Consider the following 24,400-nt stretch of genomic DNA (forward strand, 5'->3'; position numbering starts at 1 on the left):
TGGTAGGCTTTGTTACTTTGGTCCCAGCTCTCTGCAGGTCATTCACTAGGTGTGCTTCTGGGATTTTTGCTCACCGTTCTTGTGATCATTTTGACCCCACGGGGTGAGATCTTGCGTGGAGCCCCAGATCGAGGGAGATTATCAGTGGTCTTGTATGCCTTCCATTTCCTAATAATTGCTCCCACAGTTGATTTCTTCAAACCAAGCTGCTTACCTATTGCAGATTCAGTCTTCCCAGCCTGGTGCAGGTCTACAATTTTGTTTCTGGTGTCCTTTGACAGCTCTTTAGTCTTGGCCATAGTGGAGTTTGGAGTGTGACTGTTTGAGGTTGTGGACAGGTGTCTTTTATACTGATAACAAGTTCAAAAAGGTGCCATTAATACAGGTAACGAGTGGAGGACAGAGGAGCCTCTTAAAGAAGAAGTTACAGGTCTGTGAGAGCCAGAAATCTTGCTTGTTTGTAGGTGACCAAATACTTATTTTCCACCATAATTTGCAAATAAATTCATTAAAGATCCTACAATGTGATTTTCTGGATTTTTTTTTCTAATTTTGTCTGTCATAGTTGACGTGTACCTATGATGAAAATTACAGGCCTCTCTCATCTTTTTAAGTGGGAGAACTTGCACAATTGGTGGCTGACTAAATACTTTTTTGCCCCACTGTAAGTAAGCATTTGACGGTAAGGTCTACACATGTTGTATTCAGTGCATAAGACAAATAAAGTTTGATTTGGTCAATAATATCAAAGGCTGCACTGAAATCTAACAGTATAGATCCCACAATCTTCTTATTACCAATTTCTTTCAACCAATCATCAGTCATTTGTGTCAGTGCAGTACATGTTGAGTGCCCTTCTCTATAAGCACGCTGAAAGTCTGTTGTTCGTTTGTTTACAGAGAAATAGCATTGTATTTGGTCCCCCCCAAAAATTCCAACAGTTCGCTAAGAGCTGGCAACAAGCTGATAGGTCTGCTGTTTGATCCAGTAAAGGCCATTTTACCACTCTTGGTAGCAGAATTACTTTTGCTTCCTTCCTTCCAGGCCCGAGGACCAAGTCTTTCCTCTAGGCTCAGATTAAAGTCATGACAGATAGGAGTGGCTGTAGAGTCAGCTATCATCCTCAGTAGCTTTCCATCTAAGTTGTCAATGCCAGGAGGTTTGCCATTATTGATCGATAACAATCATTTTTCCACCTCTCCCACACTACTTTACAAAATTGAAACATACAATGCTTTTCTTTAATTATTCGTTTTTTATCAATGTGTACGATGACTCACTGTTCGTTGTTGGCATTTCCTGCTAAAATAATTGGCAACATCAAATGGTTTTGTGATGAATAAAACATCTGATTCGATGAAAGATGGAGTTTTTTCATCATTCTTTAATTATATCATTGATTTTGACTTCATAATACAGTTCATACTTCTTTTTGTTGAGTTTAGTCACATCATTTCTCAATGCCCCATCTCTTTCAACCATACATTTTTGGCCACCTTTCCTTCCAGTTCTCCACTGCCAATGATTGGAACGAATTGCAAAAATCGCTTAATTGGGGCTAGGTGGGACGCTAGCGTGCCACCCGTGGTGCACTCCATCAACAGCAGGTGCATTTCAAGAGCGGCAAATTTGAATCCAAATAAATGTCAAAATTCAAATTTTTCAAAAATACAACTATGTTACACCATTTGAAAGATAAACATCTCCTTAATCTAACCACGTTTTACGATTTCAAAAAGGTTTTACGGCGAAAGCATAAATTTAGAGTATGTTAGGACAGTACATTTACAAGAGTTGTGTGTAATGTTTTGTCAAGTCAAAGACAGGGTCACCAAAACCATAAAACCAGCTAAAATGATACACTAACCTTTTACAATCTCCATCAGATGACACTCCTAGGACATTATGTTAGACAATGCATGCATTTTTAGTTCTATCAAGTTCATATTTATATACAAAAACAGCGTTTTACTATGGCATTGATGTTGAGGAAATCGTTTCCCTCCAATAACCGGCAGTCAAGTCAGCGTCACAAATTAAATAATTAAAATTAGAAAACATTGGTAAAATATTATATTGTCATTTAAAGAATTATAGATTTACATCTTTTGAACGCAATCAACTTGCCAGATTTAAAAATAACCTTACTGGGAAATCACACTTTGCAATAATCTGAGCACTGTGCCCAGAAAAATACGCGTTGCGATACAGACTAGACGTCATGTTGGGGAGATCTAAAATCGAAAATACTATGTAAATAATCCATTACCTTTGATTCTCTTCATCAGATGTCACTTCCAGGTATCACAGGTCCATAACGAATGTAGTTTTGTTCAAAAAAGCTCATCATTTATGTCCAAAAATCTCCGTCTCGTTAGCACATGATGTAAGCCAGCCGGACTTCTCGTCATGAACGAGGGGAAAAAAATATTTCCGTTCGTTCAAACATGTCAAAGCGTTGTATAGCATAAATCATTAGGGCCTTTTTTAACCAGAACATGAATAATATTCAAGGTGGACGAATGCATAGCCTTTTATAACGTATTGGAACGAGGGTACCCAACATGAAGTAGCGCGCCAGGTGTCTAATGGGACATCACCGTTCCATGGCTCTTGTTCGGTCAGATCTCCCTCCAGAAGACTCAAAACACTTTGTAAAGGCTGGTGACATCTAGTGGAAGCAATAGGAAGTGCCAAAATATTCCTAAACCCCTGTGTTTTTCAATGGGATAGGTTTAAACTCAATACAACACATCAGGTATCCACTTCCTGTCAGAAAATGTCTCAGGGTTTTGCCTGCCAAATGAGTTCTGTTATACTCACAGACACCATTCAAACAGTTTTGGAAACTTTAGAGTGTTTTCTATCCATATATAATAAGTATATGCATATTCTAGTTACTGGGTAGGATTAGTAACCAGATTAAATCGGGTACATTTTTTTTATCCAGACGTGCAAATGCTGCCCCCTAGACCCAACAGGTTAAGTTGGAGACTTATATTTCCCTCACTAACTTTAAACATCAGCTATCTGAGCAGCTAACCGATCGCTGCAGCAGTACATAACCCATCTGTAAATAGCCCATCAAATCTACTTACCTCATCCCCATATTGTTTTTATTTACTTTTCTGCTCTTTTGCACACCAGTATTTCTACTTGCACATCATCATCTATACATCTATCTCTCCAGTGTTAATTTGCTAAATTGTAATTACTTCGCTACTATGGCCTATTTATTGCCTTACCTCCTCACGCCATTTGCACACACTGTATATAGAAGTTCTTTTTTTCTATTGTGTTATTGACTGTACGCTTGTTTATTCCATGTGTAACTCTGTGTTGTTGTTTGTGTCGCACTGCTTTGCTTTATCTTGGCCAGGTCACAGTTGTAAATGAGAACTTGTTCTCAACTAGCCTACTTTGTTAAAGGTGAATAAAGGTGAAAAAAAAGAACAAAGTACAACAGCATCAGTAAAAATGTGATCAATACATGTGGATGATTTTGTTCCAGAAGTGTTTGTAAACACCATACTGTAGGTTGATTAATAACCTGAACCAGATTACAGGAACTGGTTACAGTGAGAAGCTTCCTCTTGAGCGGACAGCTTGATGAAAACCAGTCAATATTCAGGTCCCCATGAAAGTAGACCTCTCTGTTTACATCACATACCCTGTCAAGCATTTCACACATATTATTTAGATACTGACTGTTAGCACTTGGTGGCCTATAGCAACACCCCCAAAGAAATAGCTTTAGATGTACCAGGTGCAACCACAACACTTCAATAACACTGTTCACCGGACGCGCTTGTTGCACCCTCGACAACTACTATGATTATTATTATTTGACCATGCTGGTCATTTATGAACATTTTAACATTTTAACATCTTGACCATGTTCTGTTATAATATCCACCCTGCACAGCCAGAAGAGGACTGGCCACCCCTCATAGCCTGGTTCCTCTCTAGGTTTCTTCCTAGGTTTTTGGCCTTTCTAGGGAGTTTTTCCTAGGGAGTTTTTCCTAGCCACCGTGCTTCTTTCACATGCTTTGCTTGCTGTTTGGGGTTTTAGGCTGGGTTTCTGTACAGCACTTTGAGATATCAGCTGATGTACGAAGGGCTATATAAAAATAAATTTGATTGATTTGATTTGATTGATAATATCTTCTCTAAGCGTTACAGTGATATGGCTCTGAATATATACAGCAACACCTCCCCCATACGCATTCATGTCTCTTCTATAGATGTTATATCCTTCTATTGCTACTGCTGTGTCATCAAAATAATTATCTAAGTGAGTCTCAGAAATGGCTAATATATGAATGTTATCTGATGTTAGCAAGTTATTGATTTCATGAACCTTATTTCTAAGGCTACATATATTAATATGGGCTATTTTCAGCTCTTTCCTGGGTAGCTTATCAGAGATAGACATAATATAGAAAAGAGCAAAAAATAAAAATATATACATTCAGCAGTCCATTAATCAGTTGGTGTGTGTAAGTGTGTGTGTGTGCTTCAGGGTTGAAGATACGAACCCATAGGCTTGGGTCTCTCATCCCTTCCAGGCTTTTGGGAGGGAGGGTGGACAATGAGCCTGTCATAGCAGATGTAAGTAAAGTCCGCACACGCTCTGGCAGCTTTCATGACTGCGAAAAGTTCTTTCCTCTTCTGGCGCACAGCTTCAGGATAGTCCTTTTTGAGCAAGAAGTACATTCCTCTCAAGTTCTTGGCTCTTTCCAGAACAGGTACCTTGTCCTTGAACCTCAGGAACTTGACCAATATTGGCCTGGGCCTGTCAACTGGGCCGGTGGTGGGTTTTCCAGTCCTATGAGCGCGCTCAAACCTCAATCGTCTTGTGGTCCATCTTCTGTTTCTCCGAGTTCATTTCCCTCACTTTGTCCTCAGACTCTGTTCAGTTCTCATGTGGAGATTCTGCAATTCCGTCCACAACAATGTTGTTTCGCCTTGATTGTCCCTCGAGATAATCTGATTTCTCCGTCATTGTAATCATGGACTCACATACAGAACTGATGTCCCCTCTCAATGACTTAGAGATTTTTGTCATCTTGCCATTCATTAACTCATCGAGCTGATCCTGGGAAAACTGCAAACTATTCTTCAGGTCCTGGACATCTATGGTCAGGTCGTCCATTCTTTTATTAATTGACTCCACCAGTATTTGGACACAACACTTGAAGATTTTTTTCTTGTTGTTGTAACAACTGCTTGTAGAACTATTTTCGTTCGATTAAAAGATCCTTCCCCTGTGATAGAGATACCACTGTCCTCAATGGTACTCCCACTGGCTTTGGTCTTTGTCATGGTAGCAACGTAGGTTAAGCTGTTACTCCACGCAGTTCCAGACAGAGCAGGTCACAGGGAGGATTGGAAACAACATCAACAAACAGCAGGGATCTAGACAGCCACAAGCCCGGGACAATCCGCTGTCCCTGCCACAATGGCTATCCACATTGCAGGCTGCACTCAAGCACTCAAGAAAACCCCACTCGCCCTATAGGCAGCTAGCTAACAGCTAGGCTATCTGCTACGCCAAGCAGCTCCTCAGACCTGGCCTTGTTCAGCAGGATCACTGGACAGATAGTAGAGGTCCCAGCAACTGAAGCCAGCTACGTGGCAGGATCCAAACTCAAAACGTAGCTAGCTAGTAACCAAACTTTTTCGATAGACTTTCAAAACTTTCCAAAACAACAAACTGAGCTTTCCCTCATTTCACCTTCAATGGGAAGTAACGTGTTGTGCAGTGCGTGTTGTGCAGAGTCATCATTACATTACATCCACCGTGTGTCTCTGGGAATAAGTGAGTGATCCTAGGATGTGCTCCCACCCTACCTGCAGCACGGCGTAGTTGCTGAGTACAGAGCAGCGCAGGGTGGAGGTGGCAGAGTCAGTGTGGGCCAGTAGGCAGCCCTCCTGGCTCCATCCCCCATGCTGCTGCTGCAGGGCCTGCAGGCTCCAGTGGGCCGCCACCGGGTCACTTCCCGGGATCGAGTGGCGCAGGGACACCAAGATGGGCTCCGAGTGGTTCCACATACTGCACCCGTCTGCCACACAAAGGAGGAGATGACCATCACTATCACCAGCTCATACATTTGTATTTTGTAATTATCTTAAAATAACCAGGTTTGACCCGTCTCTGTAAATTTGTTGAGTTGTGTAATAAAAGTGTTATAGTTGCTCCCTCACCTAGGCCTACGTAGATGACAGGGCTGTTGACACTGCGTCTGCGGGTGTTCTCTCCAGGACCACTGAAGTTCCCTGAGAAAGGGAAGAACCTCCCTGTACGGAACGCCACAAACTGGAGCTTACAGTCTGATGGGGCGTCTGGGGGGAACAGAGAGGCAGGGAGAACCACAGAGGCCAGGGCTACAGCATTCTAGAGGGAGGGAGGAACATAGAAAGAGAGAGAATCATACCATTCATTCTTTACTGTCCTACTTTCACCTATATTTGACTCTGTTAGCCCAATGGAATACAAAACAGAAATTTCAAACACCAAACGACAAAATCTAAAACCCCAGGATTTTCTCCCTCTTTCATGTCAGCTGTTGTAAATGACTGTGCTAAATGCGGATCCATGCCGTCTCCAGTAGGTCAAGCCCTGAGGTGTGTTCCCTCTAATGACAACCGTATGCACTGTCTACCATTGTACCACAGACACACAACCACAGTCCTGTTTGTGGGTAAGGTTGGGTTCAGGTCTGGGTGAGGGAGACAGAGACAGTGCTTACCTTCATGGGGAAGTTGTTTATGGAGGTGTTGTGGGTGCCTGTGGTGCAGCGGAAGCGGAGCTGCTGTTCGTGGGTGGGCTCTGCCCCCTCCATGCCCAGGTTACCTAACAAGGTCTCCCGACGTTGGTAAGCTGTGCAGCTCATGCCAGTGAAGTGGGCCGGACGGATAAGATGGGCCTCCATTACAATGTTCCTGGAGAGCTATAGGGGGAAAACAACGTTGATTACATTTAGGACTGTTAGATGAAAATAATATAGAACCTTAAAACATGTTGGAATGCAAGTCGTTGTACCGTGGAGAGGTCCTGGGCATGGCTGTGGAGCTGGGGCCAGGCCAGAGTCTCCAGAGAGTGGACTATGGAGCTGCAGGCTTTCTTCTCTCTCTGAGCATGGGCCAGGATCTGATTATCGACCTGCATCAGGTTACTGCCCATATCCACCAGCATCTCTGACAGCTGACACATACATACACACACACAGGTAAAGACATGAAAAAACAAGCATTCACATAAACACAGGGGGCAGAAAGAAACTTAATCATGAACATAAGGTAATGAATATATCATGAATATTCAAGTCAAAAAGTCCCTATCAACTCTTTCCAATTCAAGACAACGCAGACACAAAATAAAACCCCCAAAACATTAATTGAGGGTTTAAAGATCTCATCGTCCCACCTCTCGCAGTGGTCGGACATATTCCATGAATTTCTCCATCATCTGGGCCACGTACATCACGTCCATGGTGTCAGTGAAACTGGATGCATCCACGGTGTACGTGCGCACCTGATGTGCCAGAGTGACCGCATTAGAGGTATTGATGGGCATCTGGAAAAAGAGAGAAGTATGATTAAAGCAAATAACTAAAATGTTTTGTTACTTTTACACATTTACCTTTCAGGCAACAACTATTTAAATATTACTACCATAATATATGTATCATATTTTGATTTCATAGGTAATGGGATAAATTAATTTGGGACAGCCCAAGCACAACCCCTGGTACTGACCAGGATGAAGGTGTGTAGGACCCGTGTGATGTCGTTGGTGTAGAGACAGTTGTCATAGTCTCCCTCCTCCCAGCTCCCTGATCGGTCACAGTATCGTGATGCCTGCTTCTGCTCCACAGTACCCCCCATGGACAGGGAGGGGTAGCGCAGCTGCAGACAGTACTGGTAGGAGGTGATACCTGCCAGGGTTCTGGGCCACCTAGAAAAAAACACCAAGGGAGGAGGATGCAGCATGTTTTAATCAGAAGGACTGTTATTATTGTGGAATTAGTTTCTGGAGAGGGGAATTATTGTTTTCTTCCTTACTTGAACTCTCCCCGGTTGTTAGTGACTCTTTCCTCCGGACAGAAGGAGGCGCTGTTCTCCAGCACCACTATTTCCACGCTGCGGGAGGTGTTGCCCCGCCCAGTGGACACCACACACTTCCACTCTCCACTGGCCTCAACATGCACGTTGGACAGGATGAGCTCACTGCACCGAGGAGACAGTACATCCGTCACTGCCATCACACATACCCAGACAGCACACTACACCTCATGTCCTATCAGCAGAAACTAAACAAACAGTGTTTTTTTTCATAAATTCATGAGAACCAAACACTGGCTTCATAAACCATTACTAAATAAAAAACATATTTAACTTAGACCTTATGTTAAAAACATGAAAATAAGACATAATTGAGGAGTGCAATGAAAGGTAAGAAAAGAGTGCTGGGATCGACAGATATACCAGCGGACCCCTCAGTACTGTAACATTACCTGGTGATGAAGGTACAGTCATGCACCACGCTGGCCTCTAGAGTGATGCCCTGTTCAGGGTCAGAGGTCACCAACTGGCCGTTGTGGCGCCAGTGCAGCGCAGTGATTTTGTCCACCAGGGCGGCGGTGCAGTGGAAGGGCAGCCGGTCCCCCTTGAAGACCACCTGGCGCTGGGAGGGTAGGAGAGACAGGGTGTGCAGCTCCAGAGGCCCATCTGAGTGAGGAAAGGAACACACAGCACAGCCAGGAGAAGGGAAGGCAGATGAGACCATAACAAATCACTCTGGGTTACTTCTGCTGCTCTCTCATCACACAACCTCAGCTAAATATTTCAGATGAAGCCATTATGACCCTGCTTTTTTAGGAATATTGGATGCAGACAGCCCCAAATCATAAAGGCCGACCACAGAGGAGGCACAACACAGCTAACTGGTGCACTTGGAAAGACAGACTACTGAGTGGAAGAGGAAATACAATAGAAAACAGATTATTGGAGACAGCAAAACATTGGCATTTTGCGTTTTTATTGCACTTCTTATGTTTCTCCACTTGCTCACTCACAGCTTATTACTTTTCACAAACACCTACCTGACAGATTAGGGACATCTCACAATATTAGCATGAGAAAACAATAACTCTGTCATTCATATAGTGAAGTTTTCATACTATTTGAGGGGTGATAGTGGTGAACCACCACATTCATATGCATTCAATTTCCTGTCAGACACTCACCACAGCTCAGCTGACTTTCCCTCAGTCCACGCAGGGGCTTTCCATGGAGGTTCCTGGGATAAGCACAGATGGTCTCGTCCCCCAGCCGGCGGGCTGTCCTGGTGCGAAAGTAACCCGGCACCCAGCGCAGCCCACAGTCACATGACAGAAAGTCAGAGTTAAAGTTCCTGGTGAGAAAAAGCAGGGAGTTTGACAACAGCATTCATCAGGGGAGATTACACTGAGGAGCGGGTGCACTTTCCCTCCAACGGCATGTTGCCCAACAGTTCAGATCTATTCTCTGGTGGTCCATTATAGGATCAACATGTCAGATGTGACAAAAGGCTGTCCATTGCTTGAACTAAGCCTATAGGGAGAAAAATGTGATCAGATTGCCAAGATTGCATTTATATCGCTTACGAAGATTATACAAACATCTGTCTGGAGCAAACTGTGAAAAAGGGGATGACAGTTAGGAGCAGGGAACAGCACTCACACAAGTTTAAGACAGGGGAGCTCCTGGAAGACCCCTGGGTCCAAGGTAGATAAGATGTTCCCAGAGAGGTTCCTAACAGGAGAAAACAGACAGGTGTTTAATCACTATCACTGTACTACATACCCACAATACTACACTAGAATGTGTTGCTTTATGGTCAGTCATTTAGCCTGCTTACAGTTTGGTGAGGACGGTGAGTCCCTGGAACATGTCTGGAGTCAAGCAGCCAATGCGGTTGTTGGACAGGTCGCTAGGAGAGATAACAGGGACATTGAGGGCACAGCGGTGAATAATGGTAATTTTTTAAATATAAAATAGAATGACAAAGCTGTAAAACCCTCAACTTAATGAATTCCATTGGTGTTTAAATGAGGGTTACAGCATGAAATATCCTTCATATATATATTTTTATTTAATTTTTCTGTGTCAATATGTATATGTTGTCAAACTGATGGCAGTTGTGAAAAAAGTCAATAGTTGGAAGATTGCAGAGTTAAATGAAAATAACGGCATTGCACGTTAGGTACTTTTTTCATTAATTAGGCTATTTTCTATTAAACCATATGGTCTATCTACTAGAAACTCATGGACAATATGGACACAGAGTACCAGTCAAAAGTTTGGACAAACCTGCTCATTCAAGGGTTTTTCTTTATTTGTACTATTTTCTACATTGTAGAATAATAGTGAAGACATCAAAACTATGAAATAACAAATATAGAATCATGTAGTAACCAATAAAGTGTTAAACAAATCTAAATATTTTATATTTGAGATTCTTCAAAGTAGCCACCCTTTGCCTTGATGTCACGACTGTCGTAGAGATTAGACCAAGGCGCAGCGGGTTGCGTGCTCATAATTATACTTATTATAGCGAACACGGAAAAACAATAAACAAAGACCGACAGCTAACAGATTTGCAGGCTAAACAACAGCAGTGCAAATACAACTACCCACAATCAACCAGGTGAAAACAAGCTCCCTATATATGACTCTCAATCAGGAACAACGATGTACAGCTGTTTCTGATCGAGAGCCACACAGACCAACAAAGAAATATATTAACTAGAAAAACCTAGAATACCAAAACAAGAACATACCCTGGAACACATAAATAAAACACCCCTCTACATACACATAACCCCCAAACCACATAAAACAAATACCCCCTGTCACGTCCTGACCAAACTACAATAACAAATAACCCCTATTACTGGTCAGGACGTGACACTTGATGACAGATTTGCACACTTGGCATTCTCTCAACCAGCTTCATGAGGTGGTCACCTGGAATGCATTTCAATGAACAGGTGTGCCTTGTTAAAAGTTAATTTGTGTGTGTGCGGGGGGGTATACAGGCGATAGCCCTATTTGGTAAAAGACCAAGTCCATATTATGGCAAGAACAGCTCAAATAAGCAAAGAGAAACGACAGACCGGTGGAAATCTGTCCTTTGGTCTAATGAGTCCAAACTTTTGATTTTTGGTTCCAACAGCCGTGTCTTTGTGAGATGCAGAGTAGGTGAATGGATGATCTCTGCATGTGTAGTTCCCACTGTGAAGTATGGAGGAGGAGGTGTGATGGTGCTTTGCTAGTGACACTTTCAGTGATTTATTTAGAATTCAAGGCACACTTAACCAGCACGGCTACCACGTCAATAACCAAAAACACACCTCCAGGCTGTGTAAGGGCTATTTGACCAAGAAGGAGAGTGATGGAGTGCTGCATCAGATGACATGGCCCCCACAATCACCCAACCTCAGCCGAATTGAGATGATTTAGGATGAGTTGGACCACAGAGTGAAGAAGAAGTAGCCAACAAGTGCTCAGTGTATGTGGGAATTCCTTCAAGACTGTTGGAAAAGCATTCCTCATGAAGCTGATTGAGAGTGTGCGAAGCGGTCATCAAGGCAAAGGGTGGCTACTTTGAAGAATCTCAAATATACAATTTATTTTTTTAACACATTATTGGTTACTACATTATTCCATGTGTGTTATTTCATAGTTTTGACGTCTTCACTATTATTCTACGATGTAGCAAATAGTAAAAATAAAGAAAAACCCTTGAATGAGTAGGTGAGTCCAAACTTTGGACTAGTATTGTATAATAAATTAATACTATATATTCATATTTTTTTTCATAAATAACCAAAATTACTTAAGATTCCGGTAACTTTGGTAAATTACCGATACATTTGCAACCCTAATCTTGACACTCTGCATGTTGTTTTTGTGATCTCATTGGGAACAACTGGCTCCTCCAGTACATTGGCCAATAGACTTCCGGTTCTTATTTTTATTTGTTTACAATAACAAAGTCTTATCCAAAGTGGCTTTCTTGGCCAGTAGGCACATCTTTCACAATTTCCATTCATACAACTAGCCAGCGTGTAACACAGCAGGATAAGGAATTGGAATTTTGCAACACTCTCGTGACCTGTGAATGTTCCTTATCGATATAGACCATAGAACCTCTTGTAAAGCCTTGTCACCAAAGAAGGAGCAAATGCACTCTGCAGCCCCTGCATGCTGTGTCTGCATGGTATAAGGACAGTGTCAGAGTGAGCCTTCTTCCACTGTCCCCCTGACACAACCCAGCAGAGAGCTGTCGAGAGTGTGTCTTTATCTCTCCCTGTTTGTTTTGAAAAGCCCCAGACCTTGCAGGGAAAACACAAGCAGTACAGGGAGGGGAAAAGAGTCACGCAGCGCAGGGCAGAGGACCGGAGCCGACTGTCCAAACACACAATGAGTGAGCTATGAGCGGCCGCAAACTGCTGCCCTGTCACATCCAATGACGTGTGAGGAGCCTCTGCGTGGCCCTGAGGTTTCCCATGGCGGCAGAGCAGGGCACCAGACATGTCATCCCAGGCCCCACTGACATCAGCACAGACCAGCACATACACTTAGCCCAGCCATCCACAACACATCTCTGAGCCAGCCAGGTTTTCATGAAGGACACTAAAACTGAGAATATATATTTTTACATATAGTTTTATGTGTCATAAAAAGTTATGACTATGCGCTGGTTTTGAAAATACTCAATACTGTGACATGCAGGGAGACTGGCAACTAAACCAACTCTTTATATACGCAATATGACTGTTTACAGTGCACAAGATATAATGAAAACAGAGCTGATTCTGTATGCACTTACAGCTTCCGAAGTTCAGATAAACTTTGGAAGGCTCCAGGCATGATGGTGCTGATGAGGTTGCTCCTGAGGTCCCTGTGGAGAGAGAGAGAGAAAGAGAAATTAAAATAACATAAGACATTAGACTGTCAATGAGGAGACCTACGGCCTTGCACATAACTAGTTGAAACATTGGCCCATAACATCTCCAAACTAAGGCTTGAGGGCAATCACCAGGTGTTCATTAAAAGGTATTAATTTCTGAGTAAATACAGTATGAACAGTGAATAGCTGGATACAATATTCTGCTTGGATCAGCAAGGTTTCTTTAAAATGACAGGGAGTGGATACATATGCCCCAACTATGGCCCCACCAGTGGGACACAGCAGGATATTTCTGCATTCGGATGGTTTGGAAATCTTACCCCAACCGCCACCTGGACTTGGGTCTCGCAAGGATGCCAATAGTTGACCAAAGAAAATATCGCTGGAATCCAGGAGGAGTGCTACTCTTTCGGTACTCTTTTGAAAATGACTCTTCCCAAGATAAAGTTACTCTGGCTATTGCCAAACCATAAATATGAATTTCTACCTTTGAAGATCTAATTTCATACTACCCGTCACATTTCACCCCACCTTCTTCCCATGCCATGCCCAGCCATGCCCATGTGTTAAACAACTCAACCACATACCCTTCTCCATTCACAGTCAGACCTGCCGGAGAATTAACCTCTGAAACTCAGGGAAGCTCTTTGGCCAGGTGGGAATAGTAAGGTTGGAAGAGGTCATCAGACAAAGGGTTGTAGGCAGGACAAGGCTGATATGTGAAGGCAATGTGATCCTTGTTCCTACAGCATGAAAAACACCTGCTCCCAAAGGAACAGTCACAGAGGAGGATTTCCTTACAGAAGCTCCCAGACATCAACACCAACGTTTAGGGAGGAAGCAGTCCCCCCCCCATTCCAATCCTTCCCAGCATGCCATTGTGGTAGCCAGAACCTTCAGGGACTTTCTGCTCCACTATCCCACAATGCATTATCTCAGATCTATTTTCCTAACCACATCGCATCACACACACCATTTAAAATGTTAGCCCCCCAAACCTCAGACATCTCCTCACCCACTCTTGTCCTCCGTCCAAGAGATGAGCTATTTTTATCAATTCAGAACAGATTCATTCTGAGAATAGTTTCCAGTAAATACGACAGAGAGAGAGAGAGAGAGAGAGAGAGAGAGAGAGAGAGAGAGAGAGAGAAGTATGGCTACAATACCTTGAGATACAGGCAGGGCTTTTATTGGTCAAGATCTGTTTTGGACAGAACTATCCAGGGCCATCATCACTCATATCAGTATATACAGTAACATAAATGATAGAGCTGGTCTAGTGTAGTGTTGTCCTGGCTGAGACTATGTGGACCAGAGACAGATGTGTCTATCTGAAAGCGGTAGGTCAGACAGGCTTGGACAAAGACAGATATTTCAGCACAGTATGCCAGCCCCCTGACAGAACACTTCGCAACAACTTCACAGCTTTTTACAGAGGTGAAAGTTTACCCTGACCAGAGTGCTAACAGAACTATGCTAACTTGCCATATCTGTTTGGTATGTGCTTCAATGCTGACTTGCAAACCGTAGTCTCCACATTTATGGAGAGAGAGAGAGGGAGAGAGAGGGCAAGAAATCAATTGCATGAGCAAAATGTTTGAGTGTGTGAGAGTGCAAATTACAATGTGTTTGTCTGTTTGTGTGTGTGTGTGTGTGCGTGCGTGCATACGTGTGTTTGTGTGTGTGTGTGTGTGTGTAAGTGTGTATGAGTGTGTGTGTGAGAGAGAGTCAGACGTCGCGTTAGAGCTGTTGACCAGGGCGGGGAGAACAATGCTACTGTTTCCAGCCTGGCGTATCCCGGGGCTCATTAGCACCGCGATGAAAGGCGGGGCACTGCCCACCACTTCCTCCCTCATGGTGACTACTGAGTCTCAGACACACACTTACTGTACCGCACACACAATCTGTGCACAATAGACCACAGGAGGCTGCTGAGGGGAGGACAGCTCATAATAATGGATTGAACGGTGCGAATGGAATGGCATCAAACACATGAAAACTATGTGTTTGATGTATTTGATACCATTCCACTTATTCCGCTACAGACATTACCACAAGCGCATCCTCCCCAATTAAGATCCCACCAACCTCCTGTGACATAGACAAAGCCTACACTTTTCCTCGTAGACACACACACATACTTACATTGTGCCATAGAGATACACCAAGAACCACAGAATATACCCAGCAAACCAAAATTGGTTCTGTGAAAGTTCCCAGAACATTTGTTTGGTCGTGGCAAATGTTCTCATAACACAAAAACTGTCCAGTCGTGCGGATGTCTAGGATGTATGATTGAATGCTGGCTTGGGATAAAAGACCTGGCTTGGGAACCAAACATTGCAGTTTCAAACCCCACATGTTCAGCTTGTCAACATATGAAGTGTAAAAAATATGGTTGAGTCTGTATGATTAAATGCTGTTCAAATGTCCTATGAATGAAATGGAAAATACCATGTGTTCTATATCACATGGTATTTGTGTTCTATATCAGTCCTCAAATATGAATTGCCATTTTTATCTGGATAGAAACACAATGGGGATGTATTCCAATATGCTTTAAAGAGCAAAACATTTGCATGCTGAGAATGTTGTGGGAATATTAGGTAAAACTTAAATATAAAATGTTCTAAATGTTCTTGAAATGATCTGAGGACCTCCAAGAGAAGGTAAATGTATATAGCGTGAACATCAATGGAATATTATATTAAACCTAAAACAAATATGCTATGAACGTCATAAAATTATACTTATTTGGAAATTGTGGAACAGTGTGCAATATTGTGGGAAGGTTTTGTACAACCTATGTGAATATCACAAGAATATTATTGTGACATCTCAGACAACTCCCATAACTTAATTAAATGTTCTGGGAACCTTTAAAGAAGTCAGAAAGGCTGTTCTGTCAACATTCTATCAACATCAAAGGAATGTTTTGTGCACCCTGATACAAACATTATCTGAATGCCAGCACAACAGGGCAGTTTTAGTGTTTTGGGAATCTATATCTTGTCATAACTCCACAATGTTCCCACAACCTAAAAAAACATTCTGGGTACCTTTAAAGAATAGACTAAATGTGTTCTGGGAAAATTCTTCTAATAAGTGAATGTTTTTTTACAGTTTTTGTGTTATGAGAACATTTGCTACGACCTAATGTATGTTCTGGGAACTTTCCAGAACCAATTTTGGTTTGCTGGGAAAACATTACTGCTACATTGTGTTATTACATTACTTGGAAACCTAATTAGAACATGTGGGGAATGTTCTGTGGTGGTTGTTACAGATGTTGTGCACCACATTTAAGGTGAATGTTAGGAGAACATTCTGAATATATTTTATTTGAAAAACATTTGTGTTTTTGGGATGTTTTCATTTAAATGTTAGATACAACCCTTATAACTTAAATGGGAATCTTAGCTAATGTTATGGGAATGTTCCCGGTTTGCTGGGTATACACATACACACTACTGTGCTAGAGACACACACACTCTCTACCACATAGACACACTGGCACTCTGGTCTTCTTATGCCCCCTGCACATGTTCCTTCACAGGAGGTGAACCTGATGCCCAATGTGTCAACAGCAGTCTTCAGATAGTAAATCAAGTCCCATGTGCACCCATACATCTATACTCTCCACAATCTGCCCTTTCATACACAGCCTTAGAAGGGTCAGAGAAGTGTGTGCTTTAGGCCTATGAGTATCAACAGTCGGGCACTCCAATACACTCTATTATCACCGAGCTGGGGAATGTGGAGGAGAGCACCAGAGTCAACAGAGCCATGCAGACCCATGCAGGCCCAGCAGGCCACACACCCAGGCAGTGACTTCCTTCTGCCCTCTGAGGCAGCACCCTCCCAGACATCGACTTCACAGCTCACTGGCCCTCACACTGATGACAGCAGCTGTCACCAGCAAAGAGGAGCAGCATATACAATGTCTGAAGAAATTTAAAATGCAAATGCTCAATGTATTTCACCTTGAAACAAAAAGTCGTAGGTCTTCTGTGGATCTGGAATGTGATGCTGGGTATGTTCTTATCATTGGGGTCCCAATAACAAACAAGAAATGTTGAAGTGTAATTTTCCCTCCCTTATATTGACTCTTATCCACCATCTCCCACTTTCACTTATCGTCCCTTATAGTTGTAGAACAAACATATTTGAAATAAACATGAAATCAAACTTCTGACTTACGGCAATAGTACCATGGCCAGAGCAAAAACAGGTCAAGCTCTCCTGTGTGCCTGTGACTATGGGACATGGAGGCGAAGGACTGACAACTTGACAATCTGCATCAAAATGTCAACAACCCCCAAAAAATGTAAGGAGAAATAACTGATTCCAAAATGGATTTGTAACCAACATCCCTTTAAGCCCAGTGCTTTATCCCCTACACCACATGTGGCCCATATGATTGGGCTTTGACAGCATCCAACCCACAGCCAGTCTAAAAAGAGCCATTGTGTTCTTCAGCTGGGCCTAACACCAGAGGCTGCTATTAAAGACTGTATTTTTTCTCCACGTCTTCTCCCAATCAATGGGGCTGGTCCTTTGCTGCTCTGAAGAGTCCTTCCTGTCTGGGACGGGACGGGATGTGCTCACAGGGCAGCAAGAGGGTCATAATTAAGACGACTGCTGTATAGCGCTCCAGGCTGTGGAGTGTTCCATTATCAGGCTCACTGTGGCAGGGGATGGAGTGTTCCATTATCAGGCCCACTATGGCAGGGGATGGAGTGTTCCATTATCAGGCCCACTGTGGCAGGGGATGAGTGTTCCATTATCAGGCCCACTATGGCAGGGGAGGGAGTGTTCCATTATCAGGCCCACTGTGGCAGGGGAGGGAGTGTTCCATTATCAGGCCCACTGTGGCAGGGGATGGAGTGTTCCATTATCAGGCCCACTATGGCAGGGGATGGAGTGTTCCATTATCAGGCCCACTGTGGCAGGGGAGGGAGTGTTCCATTATCAGGCCCACTATGGCAGGGGAGGGAGTGTTCCATTATCAGGCCCACTGTGGCAGGGGATGGAGTGTTCCATTATCAGGCACACTGTGGCAGGGGATGGAGTGTTCCATTATCAGGCCCACTGTGGCAGGGGATGGAGTGTTCCATTATCAGGCCCACTGTGGCAGGGGATGGAGTGTTCCATTATCAGGCTCACTGTGGCAGGGGATGGAGTGTTCCATTATCAGGCTCACTGTGGCAGGGGATGGAGTGCTCCATTATCAGGCCACTGTGGCAGGGGATGGAGTGTTCCATTATCAGGCCCACTGTGGCAGGGGATGGAGTGTTCCATTATCAGGCCCACTGTGGCAGGGGATGGAGTGCTCCATTATCAGGCCCACTGTGGCAGGGGATGGAATGCTCCAGTGACACCTACAATCCCATACCTCTTTCACTCCACGGGGAGTTGAGTTGTAGCAGGTTGTTGCGTTCCCTCTCCAAGAGGCATACGTAACAAGGCCGTAGCCCTGGTGAGCAATGGGAGAATGACTGAAGCCACGGAACAGCCATTCATTATCACCCAGACTGGAATTCACTCAATTGGGGATAGGTTTTTTATAAGTAGAGAGAAAAGGTATTTCATTCCCCATTTTCTATACTGTACCTATCTACAGATGCACAACCAGGTCACACTATCAACCTTCCGAGCTATGAAACAAGTGTTTGTTTGGGTGTTCATAATGAGACAGAGAAAGAAAGAGGGTCTTAATGGTTAACTGGCACCTTGGTCCCGACAGAGGTCAGTGGAGACCATTTTTGTGCCGCGTGTCATTTCCTGTCTCGTTGGCGTCTCCAGCACAGAGGCCCTTGCTCGTTTATTTTTTACGGTTTCCTATTTCTAATTTTTTTTACTAGCTGCTTTTCCCCTGTAGGGAGGGGCAGGTGGGGATGTGGGGTGGCCCTGTGTAATGGCCCCCTAGACCCCCCCACTCCTCAACACACTTGCTCACAATGGGGGCTCTGTAACACAGCCCCCAAACCTACTTCTGCCTTCCCCCAAAACAGGAAACCACGATCTGCCGAGCTCTTGTTTTTCTACTAATTTCCTGCTTTCCTGCCCCTTCCACAGATTATTTTCTTTATTTTCTTTGTCTGGTTCCCCTCAGATTAGATCCCTAATCTACATTAGCTCGTGTTCATATGGAAACCAGTTGCTTTAGCCATGTCGGTTTGTTCTACAGTCCAGAGCTGCAGTTCTACCCCACCGCATGCAGCCTTTTCTGTCATAGCAATAATGACCTGCTAATAACAAATAATAAACAAGCGCCATCATTACCCTTGAAAACACAATCAAAAGAGGCTACTGGCACATACATACAACCCTCAGTTGGAAATACCATAAAAAACCTACAGGTGATTTAAAATCATGCTGTAAATAGTGTTTCACCTTAAGGTACATGTGGTTACATCTGATATTGGGTGCAACTAAAAAGAAGCCTGTTCTAACACTGGGTAATATCAACCATGCCATGTCACAGAGCTTCAGAGTTAACTGTCCTGAAGGAATCTGGCCACAGCTCTGGTCATGACTGGCATTCATTTAAACTGTGGTACAAACTGCACGCTAGTTGGGGAAAGGATGTACTGAAATAGCCATGTATACTTTTATTTGAAGTGTAACATTTCCTAGGTTGATTATAGGTTTCTAGTCTGCTGCTAGGGGTACAGGAGATTATTCTGCCAAGGAAAACTCTGTGGACTTACTGACTCCAACTCTGAGTTCTGGAAGGAACAGGGCTAGATGACAAAAGGGAGGCAATGCCCACTTTGGCTCTTCTCTTGATTGCCATTAGTATGCATGAGGTCCTGTTAGCAACCCTGTTATACACAACTTCACCCACGAAATTGGGTGAATTGACCACAATTCACTTTACGTCAACAGTATAGACAGTATAGTATAGAGGTCATTCATTTATAATGCACGGGGTGATTTATGTTTTGTCATTCTTGTTGGCTACTTTTCCCTGTTTGTATATGAACAACTGTCCCCCTGTGTAGGACTATCATAACAGTGCAGAGATTAGTCCTGAAAACCAGCCGGCTCTTATATTCTACAGTTTTCAGCAGTAAATGAACAGAAGGGTCCTAATAAAACAGGCAGTGAAAATATGAAAATGTAGTAAATCCATAAAAAATTTTGAAAAGCAGACAAAAACACAGGCAGAAATAGGCCACCTCCTCCACCGCTCTGCCAATGAGCTTGCAGACAGTAGTCTGGAAATACTTCATTCAGAGTTAGGAGTGGGCCAACTCTACCATAGGGAACGAACTGGTAAACAATGCCGTTCATACAAAATATCAATGAAAAGGAGCACAATCACAGGCGATGTGAGAAAATGCATCCAGTGGGCGGACTGCAGCGAGTAGAGGAGTAGTGAGAGAAAGAGAGGGGTGGTGGAACCGTCCGGTAGAGTGAGAGACAGAGAGGACTGGGAGAGGGGGAGATGCAAAGAGGAAAGCAGAAAAGGAGTGAGAACGGAAGTGGGGGGGGAAGGAAACGGAGAAACCTCAAGAACTTATGAAGGAAAAAGTCATTGAAATCATATAAAACTTGCTGCATGTGCGTTTAAGAACCACTGGCATATGAAGAATTCTGTTTAGTAATGAGCTTAGGAGAGGACTTGCTCGCCGTTTCAATAAACCCCTAGAGCCACGATTGAGTTAAGCTTACAATACAAACACTCCCCGTTCCTTCAGTTTATCTTCCAGACACATCTGGAGTCTATCAACTCCAACAGCACCCCCCCCTTTTTTTGTTTCCACTCTCTAGCACGCTTAACCCCTTCCTCACTCGACCTCCTCATGTCACGCACATTCATTAAGTGGCTGTTGCCTCACAGGGGCCATTCAAAAGCGTATGCAGGAAAAGGTACAACACAAACGCTCATTTGTTTGGTTAGTGAGAAATGAGACTCCTGTGTCCAGCCATCTCTGCTCCAGCCAGGAGTTCAGGTTGTTTTGGGGAGGGTGGCTGAAATCAGAGCATTCCTGCAGCCTGGATCTGGGCTCTGCTCTGTTGTGCCCAGAGGGTCTAGACAGCAGGGCTCCTAGCCACGGCCACTGCCACCACTGGATTTACAGGGCAAAGCAGTGCCCACCTCTGCACTACTCCCACTCATCAAGGTATAATTTGCTTAGCCTCTGTGGAAATAATGTTAATCTCCCCCACCAAAGAAAACAACAAGACTTTATATAAGGGAAACTGCTGGTGCACTCACTCTCTTTAACCAACAGCCTTCATACCATCTTTAGCCATTTCGTCTCCACTTCCCCTGCGTTGGATGGTAAAGTTGTTTAACTTGGCCTAGTTCCTAACCCTGACTTCTCAGAATGGCAGAGACGATTTCAAGGTCTGCTTCAGCAGAGCTCAAGCACAGCTTGAGAGGCTCCTGCCTCTACTTTATATAACTGATGTTATCGGGACAAATATGAATGAATAGGACACAGTATTTCAGAGACACAGTAGACTTATTTCAATCATATCAAGGACATTAACCCTCTTCTATACTGTCTTCCTCTCCATATCTACAAATTCCCATGCCCTTCTTGACTAACGATGACCAGTAGTTTCAATGCAAACATCCCCTCATTCTTAGCCTTCTACATAAATCACAAACAAGTGTGTATATCCTGTTCTTAGCTGAAGTGGCTTCAACTAGGCAGGAAGTGAGGGTAAAAAGAGATAAAACAGCCCACTGCAAACCAAACATTTCTTACAGACAAACCATGGTTAGAATAACTATGAATGGCTGTGATTGGCTATGAAGGAAATGTATAGGTCAGGAAGGATCACGTCAAACAGTGACTTTTTTGAAAAGGCTGTGAACTGGCTCCATCCTGCTTGGCAGACCAATCTCATGCAGCTAACTTAGCTCTTCCTTTCCTGTCCACCACAGTGCTCCTGCTCCTTCACCTATCTACTCTCTACCTCTCCACTTTACCTCTCCCCTCTGTTCTCCCTCTCCCTTTGTGCTCCATCTCTCCCTGTAGGGTGAGCAGGCTGGTAATGAGGGCCCCTTGTGCCCTGGCTGTCCTGTGTCCCATGGTGCAGTGGGGGCCTGTTGGACAGGAGCCAGACCCTCTCTGCTCATTATTCTCATTACTTCGCCTCAAATCAGTGCAGGACAGGCCGCTGGGATCTGTCCACAACTCATAAAGGTCCCTGCTCGTTAGTGGACCCGCCTCGTTAGGGCCTGCGTCAGCTCCCATCAGAGAGGGTGTGCTGTGAGGAGGTGGGAGTACAAGGAAAGGTGTGTGAGATTGTGTGTGTGTGTGTGTGTGTGTGTGTGTGTGTGTGTGTGTGTGTGTGTGTGTGTGTGTGCACAATAGAAAGCTGTGTTGTACACTAGAACTCTGAAGTATGCAGTAGATACAACTATAGATATTGGGATACAAACCTTTCAAAAAGAACTACAGTACAACACACAGATATCCTGTAAAAGGGAAAAACAAACAATGCTAAATTGCTCTCTGCACTTGGGTGGCTTGGCAAGTTGGAAGTTTATTTTACATTTTTACATTTTAGTCATTTAGCAGACGCTCTTATCCAGAGCGACTTACAGTATTGAATGCATACATTCCATACATTTTTTTTTTTTTTTTTTTTCTCTGTACTGGCCCCCCGTGGGAATCGAACCCACAACCCTGGCATTGCAAACAGCATGCTCTACCAACTGAGCCACAGGGGGACCATGAAGGCAATAGCAGCTTTGAGTATGTTTGGCCTTAGGAAAGTCCTGCTCTGCTCTGGTTGGAGGAGGGGTTACTGACCTGTAGCTGTGCTTTCATACTCATAACAGCACAGCTCTGATTATACTCAGCTCTGCCTCTGCTTGGACTTCTGTTTCAAACATGGCTGAGTAGGCTGAGAGGGACAGCAGGTCTGTTTAGACATCGACTTCTGGAAATTATGCATGGAGGAGTTCGGGATGCCCATAATAGGATACACACACAGGAGGTAGACGGACACTGAAGTTGAGACTGAGATCCACTGAAATCTGGGTGCATTTGACTGTCTGGTTGCCCTCCTGAATTTAGGGAAGGACTGCTGTGGTGTTATTCCCTGGTGTGTGTTACCCGGCCCTCGTGGGCTGGCCTCTGATTACACTGCTAACCACATACAGTATATGAGTAACTGCTAGCCACTGGACCAAATGACAAGCACATGTAGACAACAGGCTGGAAATAATGAGCAGACCTGAATGGTGACCAAGATAGAGACAAAACAAAACAACCCAGTAGCTCGCAGGGGGAGGAGCACAGTAGGTGGACAATAAGCTAAATACATTTTGCAGTCTTGTTTTTTAACTTCACATGTATCCGTTCCTATCCATCTTTGCCCTGTTGGATTTTGAATTATGTCAAGGTGGTATATTTTGATATGAAGGCAATTTTAAGTGAAAGTCATGAAATGCTGAGTTACAGACTGTGAAGCTCAAGATGAGTGAGCAGACCACCACTGCAGTGTGTCAGAGGGCCGGTGAAGGTCAGTGCAGTGTGTCAGAGGGCCGGTGAAGGTCAGTGCAGTGTGTCAGAGGGCCGGTGAAGGTCAGAGGTCAGAGCAGAGGAGTGAAACGAGCCCTGTGTGATTCACATCATGTCATCTTTTGCGGCAGACGCCCACAGCTCCTGCTTAGTGTGTGTTTGTGTGTGCGCCCTTACAGAAAAACCACATACATTTTACATATTTTCATGTGATAACGTGACAACATGTTACTACACATGTGAAACATGAAAATACATGTGAAAACGTGATGACGTGAAGTGTTCCAAAAAAAAAAAGTTTTCACATGATTTTACATGTGTTTTTCCACATGTGAAAATTGTACATTTTTCAGTAATGATGTGCATGTGTTTGTTCTGGGTTCTGTGTCTCTCTCACTATATCATAGTTGTACTGTAGCCCTGCAGGCCTGCTCAGTCCCTTACTCCCTGCTAGTTTTACCACTGTCCCAGGTACAAGGGCCTGTTAGTGGGCAAGCTCAGGTTACCCACCCCACTAACACAGGGCACTCTGGGGGGTCTTATCTGCACTTGCAAAAACAAGCAATATCATCTCGTTTTACATCAAACAAACAGTTCTGCCAAAGCCCCATACCACTAATCAAATCTCAGCTAAAGGGTCTAACAATACAGGTCATAAAGGTGAGCAAACTAAGCTTGAAATGGGTGAGGCTCTAACTAGGATTTCTCCTCTGGGTAATAGAGAGCCTAAGAAGAAGGTTTTCTTGCCTTGCGTAGCTCACATGGCAGACAATAACAAAGGGTCTAGCAGTTTCTGCAAATTTAGCTCTTTTTACCAGACCTGCATGTCTGGGTTGAGATCCAGTAGGTAGGTACTAACAAGCTAACAACTGCAGCGAATTACCATATTTGTCTTCCTTCCAACATTTTGGAAAAGCTTGTTAACTTCATGTGTGGCAGCTCAGAG

At 43.8% G+C, this 24,400-nt stretch overlaps 1 protein-coding gene across 3 annotated transcripts in view; it reads right to left on the reverse strand.

Moving 5' to 3' along the window:
- The window catches only part of adgra2 (adhesion G protein-coupled receptor A2), a 57,713-nt gene that overhangs the window by 9,197 nt on the left and 24,116 nt on the right, over positions 1 to 24,400 (reverse strand). For all 3 annotated transcript variants that reach the window (XM_014160104.2, XM_014160103.2, XM_014160102.2), the window contains exons 4-15: positions 12,881 to 12,952; positions 9,905 to 9,976; positions 9,727 to 9,798; positions 9,252 to 9,418; positions 8,520 to 8,733; positions 8,068 to 8,232; positions 7,762 to 7,960; positions 7,430 to 7,579; positions 7,046 to 7,207; positions 6,753 to 6,953; positions 6,208 to 6,397; positions 5,854 to 6,065 (exon numbers count right to left, since the gene is read on the reverse strand). In XM_014160104.2, coding sequence (XP_014015579.2) covers positions 5,854 to 6,065; positions 6,208 to 6,397; positions 6,753 to 6,953; positions 7,046 to 7,207; positions 7,430 to 7,579; positions 7,762 to 7,960; positions 8,068 to 8,232; positions 8,520 to 8,733; positions 9,252 to 9,418; positions 9,727 to 9,798; positions 9,905 to 9,976; positions 12,881 to 12,952 — 1,876 coding nt within the window. The remainder of the gene's footprint in view (positions 1 to 5,853; positions 6,066 to 6,207; positions 6,398 to 6,752; positions 6,954 to 7,045; positions 7,208 to 7,429; positions 7,580 to 7,761; positions 7,961 to 8,067; positions 8,233 to 8,519; positions 8,734 to 9,251; positions 9,419 to 9,726; positions 9,799 to 9,904; positions 9,977 to 12,880; positions 12,953 to 24,400) is intronic.

The sequence above is a fragment of the Salmo salar genome, chromosome ssa20 (assembly GCF_905237065.1).
Source record: "Salmo salar chromosome ssa20, Ssal_v3.1, whole genome shotgun sequence".
In the NCBI taxonomy this organism is placed as follows: domain Eukaryota; kingdom Metazoa; phylum Chordata; class Actinopteri; order Salmoniformes; family Salmonidae; genus Salmo; species Salmo salar.